The sequence below is a fragment of the Manis javanica genome, chromosome X (assembly GCF_040802235.1).
Source record: "Manis javanica isolate MJ-LG chromosome X, MJ_LKY, whole genome shotgun sequence".
Lineage (NCBI taxonomy): Eukaryota > Metazoa > Chordata > Mammalia > Pholidota > Manidae > Manis > Manis javanica.
In genome coordinates, this window is record NC_133174.1 from 112,076,790 (window position 1) to 112,085,006 (window position 8,217).

The window sequence follows — 8,217 nt, forward strand, 5'->3', positions numbered from 1 at the left end:
ATCTTTGTATTCACCGTGCTCCTCTGGCCTGCATGAAGGCACAGCTAAGATACCACACAATCAGAGCAACCCAGAAGTGCCTAGAAGGATCTTTCCTTTTAGAGAACCCTTCCTATTTATATAGCTAAACAGGAGCAAAGCCTTTCCAAGGATTGCTTTCTCCCCGCAGAGTGCCTGCCCTCTGCTGGGCTTCCTGATCATTGTTCTTTCCTGGCTAAGTAGGAACCTTTATAGTATTGCAATCAAAAGTCTCCTGGGCAGTAGGCACTGCCAAGCAGCAATATAACCAGGGCCCAGGTTTTTAACTGTCTCCTCATATTAACCCTTTAGTTCAGTGTATTAGCTTCCTATTGCTGCTGTAACAAATTGCCACAAACAGTGCTTAAAATAGCACAAATTTATTTTATAGTTCTTAAGATCAGAAGTTAAAATAGGTTTCACTAGGCCAATGTCAAGTGTCAGCAGGCCTGGTTCCTTCTGGAGGCTCTAGGGGCAAACCAGTTCCTTGCATTTTCCAGCTTCTAGAGGCCACTTGCAAACCTTGGCTTGTGAATCCTTCCTTGAATCTCTCCAACCTCTTGCTTCTGTCATCACATACACTAATACTGCTCACTCGGATCTCGTTTTCCTCTTATAAGGACCCCTGTGATCACAGAGCCCACCCAGAAAATCCAGAATAATCTCCCCATCTCAAGATCTTTAACTTGGCCCTCTGCCATGTGAGGCAATATATTTGCAGTTTCCATGGATTTCCATCTTTGGGGGCCATTATTTAACCTACCATACCCAGGCATCTGCAAAATGGAATAGAAGAAAGGCCACTGGACCAGGAGTAACAAGAACTGGATTCCAATTCCAGCTCTGCCACTCCTTCCCAGTTGGGTTAACCTTGGGAAGGTCTGCTCACCTCTCCAAGCCTCATATTCCTCACTTGTAAACTGGGGATAATAACACCTGGGTTGTAAGGTGTTACTTGAATGTATGAAAAGCTCTTTCTGAGCATAGTAACTAGCACAGAGTGGGCACTCAATGAACATGCTGGTAGGGGGACGTCAATGTGGGAGAGACAGGATGAGTAGTTAGAAGGCCACAACAATGGTGCAGATGAAAGATAATAAAGTGCTCAAGGAGAGGGGCAATGGGAGGAATGGGAAGATAAATGGAGAGGTATACATGATTCCAGATTTACATATTTTGTTGGGCTCAGAATAAAATGAACCTCATTTGCCACAATCACTGTGCTTTAGTGACCAAAAAAAGAGGCTTCTACTTAATCTCAACTCAAGCACCTTTGAAAAACCCAAAGCATTAAAGTATCAGCTTGAAAATCAGAGGTAACAGGATGTGCAAAGGCAGAGACACAAACTGGCAAGAAACGGGGGCAACATATAGTCTCTATGGGTGGTAAGAGACAAGACAAACTCTTGGTGGCTCTCCCACATAAGTCACTGGCGTGTCTGCCGATTTTGAACACCTACCTCGTACAATCTGCCTCGGACAAATAAGTCACCCTCTGTGTATTAACAGTACCTACATTATAGAATTTCTGTGAGTTAAATGAGACTCCATATATATTTAGCATAGTACTCAGCACTTTAAGGCTCTGTAAATGTTATCTGATATTATCATTGCTATAAGAAGGCTCAGATGCCCCAGAGGTCTAGGGCTGTTGCCCCAAAGTACCTCCTACTCCAAGAAGAGACTAAAGCCTCAAATACTTATTCTCCCACCCTGTCTTGCCCTACCGTTTCTTTCAAGGCACACATGCACCTCTCTCTGCAACTACATCATAGGCAGGTAAAAACAATAGTAGCAAAAGCAAACACACAACTATATATAAGCACATATGTATAAGTATGTATGTATATATATGAAATATGTGTGTGTTTGTTTTTGTGTGGTCTGCAAAATGGTGCCTGAGGTGGAATAGAGAGGGAGAATTCTGAGGGTTTTTTCTTTTGAAATTGCATGAATACATTCTCACTGTGAAATATGTATAACAAGTGAGAAGCAGAGGCGTAGCTCAGAGATAGTGCAAGTTTGGTTCTAGACCACCACAATAAGAAAATAGTGATTCACTGAGTCACATGAATATTTTGGTTTCAGTGCACATAAAAGTTCTGTTTACACTATGCTCTTTGAGTTTTGTTTTCCTAAGTGGGCCCTGACTCTATATATTGATGTGTGACTTGATTTACCAATCGACAATGTCTTGTAGGTCTCTCTGTGTCAAGACATACAAACCTATCCCACTCTTTTCATTCTATGGCTAGTATTTCATAGTATATAGATTAACCAGCCTAGTCATTCAGAAGAGATATTAAATTTTCCTGCTGCCTTTGTCCTTAGGCAAGATACAGCTAAACCATCAGAGGCATGGGGCTGGTCTTGGCACCATGAGGAATCAGGCACAACTTGTCTTGGATATCTTCCTAGAGCTCCTCTCCCAGGAGTCCAGCTCCTAAGGTGGGCTCTGTGGGAGCCTTGTGTCTCTTCCACTCCCATTCTAGCTGAGACCTCGGGTCCTGGTCCCATGCCCTCAGCAGGGGATGAAGCACCCTGCTGCATCCTTGGTGACAGCCCACTATGACAGCCTTTAATGCATGTTATGGGATGGCTTGACAGAGAATAAGCCTTCTCATCCTTTACCTTCATTCTGTTCCTCAACTCTGGCTTGTCTGCCTTGTTGATACTCCACTGTGGAGACTCTGACAGCCCTTGGCCCACTCCAGTGGGGCAGGACTGTAAGGACTACCAACTTCCCAGGAAGTAACCACATTCTCTGTGGCCTTGACTTCATGGCGTGGGCACACCCCTAGAACGCACAGCTGTGATGGTGTGGTGGTGTGGAAAAGAAGGTAGAAAATATCAAGGGGGACACAGAGGTGGGAGGGGCTAAGAAAAAAGGGAGGGAGCTGAGAGAGGGAAAACACTCCTGGGAGCCCTCAAAAACAGATCATGTTGGGACTGAAAGACAACTCAATGGGAAGAACAATGCTGTACACCACTGCAAGAATTCCCACTGAGGCCCTCCTGACAGGTGGGCATCCAGTCTCTGCTTCCATACTTCCAGTGACAAGGAGCTCACTATTTTTCAAGGCTGTCTATATTAGTTTGAATCAGCTTGCGGGTTCCTGATAGGACAAGACAGAAAACAGGACAGTGTTGATGGCTAAAAGAAAAGAAATAAATGCGTAGGGTATGAACAAAGGAAGAGAGACTGGGAACAGTATCTGTTGGGGGATGGAGGGAGCAGAGACAATGTAGTAGGCAGAAAAATGCCCCCTCCCCCACCCACCTGAGGATGTGCAAGTCCTAGTCCCCAGAACCTGTGAATATTTTACTTTCCATGGCAGAAGGGACTTTGCAGATGTGATTAAATTAAGGATCTTGAGATGAGGAAGATATCATGGATTTTCCGGGTAGACTCAATGTAATAACAAGGGTCCTCAAAGGAGAGAGGCAGGAGGGTCAGAGTCCAAGGAGAAGATATGACTATGGAAGCAGAGGTTGCAGTGCTGTACCATGAGCCAGGGAACACGGGCAGCCTCTAAAAGCTGAAAAAAGGAAAGGAAATTATTCTCCCCTAAAGGAATGCAGCCCTGCCCTCACCTTGTTTTGAGCCCTGTAAGACTTTCAGACTTTGGACCTCAAGAACTGCAAGATAATGAATTTGTGTTAAGCCACTAAATTTGTGGTAGTTTGTTATAGCAGCAAAAGGAAACTAATACAACCAGGCTCCTGAGAGTGGGAGAAAGGAAAGGACAACTTTACCATGCATACAGAGCACCTGGACATCTTGCTCAAATGACTGCTTCAGTAGGTCTTGGGCAGGGCCTGAGAGTCTGCACTTGTATGAAGCTCTCAGGCCATACCAATGCTCCTGATCAAATACACACTTTGATTAACAAGACACTGGAAGGCACTCAATAAAAATACCTGTGCAAACATTTCACAGTTCATGAACCCTTTTCACATCCATCATACTTCATTTTATCATCCCCACAACCTTGTGATGTAGGCATTATTGTCCCCATGTTACATGTGACAAAACCAAAGCTATATCAGAGAGGTGAAGTCATCTGCTCAAGCAAAATCGCAGATATTGTTGACCTGGCCCCCAGGTGTTCTGACGCCAGAGCCTGTGCTTTGGCCATTGGACACTGGTTCTTGCCCCTGGCTGAGTATTAGAATTACCTGAGGAGCTTTTAAAACTCCAGATGCATCAGTCACACACCAGACTAATGACATCGGAATCTCCTGGCATGTGACCCAAATGTATTTTTGGAATTGTCAAGTGATTCCACTGCACAGTTATGGTTAAGAACCATTTCATTAGAGCAGTGGTTCTCAAAGTGGCGTCCCTGAATCAGCAGTATGAGCATCACTTGGGACTTGTTAGACATGCAGATTCTTGGGCCCTCCAGGGGATTCTGATGTGCTCTCGAGTTTGGGTATGGGCTTGAAAAGGGACATCTTGGACTCAAGGGCTGGGGAAGCAAAAGTACAGTTTAGATCCAGGTATAAAATTAGGCCAAGTGCTGAGCAGCTGAAATCAGCCTCCTAAAGGATGTACCAAGGAATAAGAATTGTTCTCAGCCTCTGAGCCTCTGTAGGAGAGCCATCTGCCAAAGGCCCCTCAGACTGTCAAAATATCCTGGAATATAATATTTGCCTCCAACTCTGCACCTTGCTTTCCACTCCCTCACTTAAAACACTAACCTTTCCCATTTGTGCTTTCACCTGAACTGAGTAAATAAGCTTCTAACCACTCTTCTCCCCACCCCTCTCTTCTTGGTATCCAAGATGAGATTAGCAGGCAAAAGGTTAGTTCTAATGCACTCAGGCAAATGGATATGAGACCAAAAATAGGAGTGACCTACACACACAGCCACCCTCTTCCAGCCCATCTCACCTGCCTCAGCAACACTGTCGCCCTTTGGCCTAATCCTGTTCCTGGAAAATGGAAAATTCCACAACCAAACATAAGAGCAGACACTTTCCAGAACGCAGCCCACCTCTTCATGCCGTCCCAGAGATACCTTGGATCTACAGGCTCAAGAAAGGCAAGGCTGGCAGCCACTATTCATGACCAGAGACATGGAGAAAGTTCTCACCCAACAGACAGCAGCTATAGGCAGGAAATGGGCTCTATTCTAAACTGAATGACAGCCATAAACAGTTCTCTGCTTTGTTCTTCCTGCCTTCTGAATCATCAACTAATTGAGTCCCGAGAGATGAGAAATACAGGAAAAGAATACCCTATTTGGGAGAATTAAAATCTGAGGTGTTGAGAAACAAAAGATAAAAAACAAATGTGTGGCAACTCCCCTCAAAGTACACTGGGCCCTGAAATAGCTTGACTGCCCTCACTTCCCATTTCAACTGATTATGACCATCTTGCTCGATTAAAAGCAGTCATAATAGTTATTAAGAGAATTAGTTATTAAGTCAATGCTTAATTAAGCTGAGATTAGTTGTTAAGCTGGGACTTGAGGCTTAGGAAGAAAATAAGTAGAAATTTAATATCAAGGTATGGAAGAACAAACAGTGTGATTAGAGTCAATTATATCTTCTGCCGGACAGGAGACCTGACGAATGCTCCAGTTCCTCCAAGCAAAGTCCTTGAAGCATCAGTGAAGGGAGAGCCTGGCGAGACAATATGTACCAGGTACTTGGGAGTTGTCTAGTAACTTGGATGTTGAAGGGGGAGGGCCTAGCTCAGCACACAGGGTGAGGTCTGTACTGGGATTACTGCCTTTAGAGAGCTGGAGAGACAAGAGGCTGAGGACTGAAAAAGAGAGGGTGAGCGATTCTTAGAGGCCAGCAGGATCCCAAAAATGGCAAGTGGCCAGCCTGGACTGCCAGTGATAGCCAGAACCCGGCTGCAGCTCGGAACCCATGGCTCCTTCTCTCGCAGCCTGTGAGATTTTGAGCTGGAGAGCCAGCAGAGCAGCCTGGTAAGTGGAAATCATGCCACTTCAAGACATGGAATCATCGTTCCCATTTGGAGTGATCCTTGCTGTCCTGGCCTCCCTCATTATTGCTGCTAATGCACTAGTGGCTGTGGCTGTGTTGTTGTTGATCCACAAGAATGAAGGTGTCGGTCTCTGCTTCACCTTGAATCTGGCTGTGGCTGACACCTTGCTTGGTGTAGCCATCTCTGGCCTAGTCACAGACCACCTCTCCAGCCCAGTTCGGCCCACACAGAAGACCCTGTGCAGTCTTCGGATGGCATTTGTCACTTCCTCCGCAGCTGCCTCTGTCCTCACAGTCATGCTGATTGCCTTCGACAGGTACCTTGCCATCAAGCAGCCGCTCCGCTACTTCCAGATCATGAATGGGCTCGTGGCTGGGGCCTGCATTGCTGGGCTGTGGTTGGTGTCTTACCTCATTGGCTTCCTCCCACTCGGAGTCCCTGTATTCCAGCAGACCACCTATCAGGGGCCCTGCAGCTTCTTTGCTGTGTTTCACCCACACTTTGTGCTGACCCTCTCCTGCGCTGGCTTCTTCCCAGCCCTGCTCCTCTTTGTCTTCTTCTACTGTGACATGCTCAAGATTGCCTCTGTGCACAGCCAGCAGATCCGAAAGATGGAACATGCAGGAGCCATGGCTGGAGCCTACCGATCCCCACGGACTCCCAGCGACTTTAAGGCTATTCGCACCGTGGCTGTTCTCATTGGGAGCTTCACTCTATCCTGGACCCCATTCCTTATCGCTGGTATTGTACAGGGGGCCTGTGAGAAATGCCACCTCTACCTAGTGCTGGAACGGTACCTGTGGCTGCTTGGTGTGAGCAACTCCCTGCTCAACCCGCTCATCTATGCCTACTGGCAGAAGGAGGTACGACAGCAGCTCCACCACATAGCCCTGAGAGTGAAGAAGGGGCTCGCCTCATTCTTCCTCCTTTTCTCAGCCAGGGGTGGTGGCCCAGAGAGGCCCAGGAAAAGTTCCTGCCACATCGACACTGTCTCCCAGTCACAGCTTGATGGCTAAGACGGTAAGGGCGGAGAAGTTTCAAAGTGCCTTCTTCCTTCCCTCGCTGGGTCCCGACTAGATCATGTACAGCTAGGAGAATGAGGCAACTGACCACTCTCCACACCCCCAGGCTCTAGGCTGAGAGGTAACTGAGCAGGGTGCTGACTTTCTTCTGTAATCAGCATTGGCAAATTTCCATGCCTCTCTGTCCTGCTTTTGCAATAAGTCTGTTTCTCCTGTATAGATATACTTTCTTAAAGTGAGAAATGTACTACTAAAAATAATCTTAAAAATCAAATCCTAGTTTTTGAATACACTTCAGCAGCACTGTGGAATAGAAATATATATAATACAAGCCACATATATAATTTTAAATGTTTTAGTAGCCATGTTAAAAAAGTAAAAAAGAAAAATACATATTAACCTTGTACCCAGTATATCAAAAACATTATTTCAACATACAATCAATATAAAAAAATTATTACACTATATTTTTATCTTTGAAGTCTGGTGTGTATTTTACCCTTACAAAACATCTCAGTTCAAACTAAGCTATACTTCATATGCTCAATAGCCCATATGTGGCTACTGGCTACCATAATGGACAGCACAACACTGCAGAAATGAAATTCTATTCTTTTTAACTATTTACTATAGTGATTGCTTTGGTCAAGTGAGGAGTTCCGCCCTCCCTATTGTAAATCAGACATTTTCTGTAGTGAGTTTACATAAAATGTAGGAACCCAAATGAAATTCTAAAGCTTGTCTTTCCCCAGACTTCATGGTGTTCAAAAGAGTATTTCTTTGGGAAATAGCCTATCTTGTGATTATTTCTGCTATAACCCCTTCCCATCCACCACCTTTCTAACTGCAGTGCTTCTTCCCCTCAGTTGGCCTCTATTGTCACATATAGCTACCTGCTGGTGACAATGTTCAACTTCAAATTCGGAGACACTGGAAGAGAAGGGGTTAGGGACCCAGAGAGGCACTACCAAGCTGTCCACACTAGACCCACTTTGATCTTCAGAAGTTGACCTTCTTCCACTAACTCCCAATTTGCATTTTCCTAAGAAATTTAGTGGCATAAGAGGATGCCTCCAAAATGGCCCAAGAGAGCAGCCAAGGAGCAGGTGCCTCATCCTCCTTTCTGTGGGTACAGGAAAAGACTGTTGGCAGCTGGGAATTATACGTGTGTTCCTCCTGGGCAACCCTGGCAGCAGCAATTCAAAAACAGAATGG

The 8,217-nt window shown here is 45.5% G+C and overlaps 1 protein-coding gene across 1 annotated transcript; it reads left to right on the forward strand.

The window, feature by feature from the left end:
- The first annotated feature begins 5,523 nt into the window (after window positions 1-5,523).
- GPR119 (G protein-coupled receptor 119) lies at window positions 5,524-7,913 on the forward strand. The gene has a single exon (XM_017664738.3). It carries the CDS (start codon window positions 5,974-5,976, stop codon window positions 6,994-6,996), a length of 1,023 nt encoding a protein of 340 aa, XP_017520227.1. The 5' UTR covers window positions 5,524-5,973; the 3' UTR covers window positions 6,997-7,913.
- Window positions 7,914-8,217: the final 304 nt, after the last annotated feature.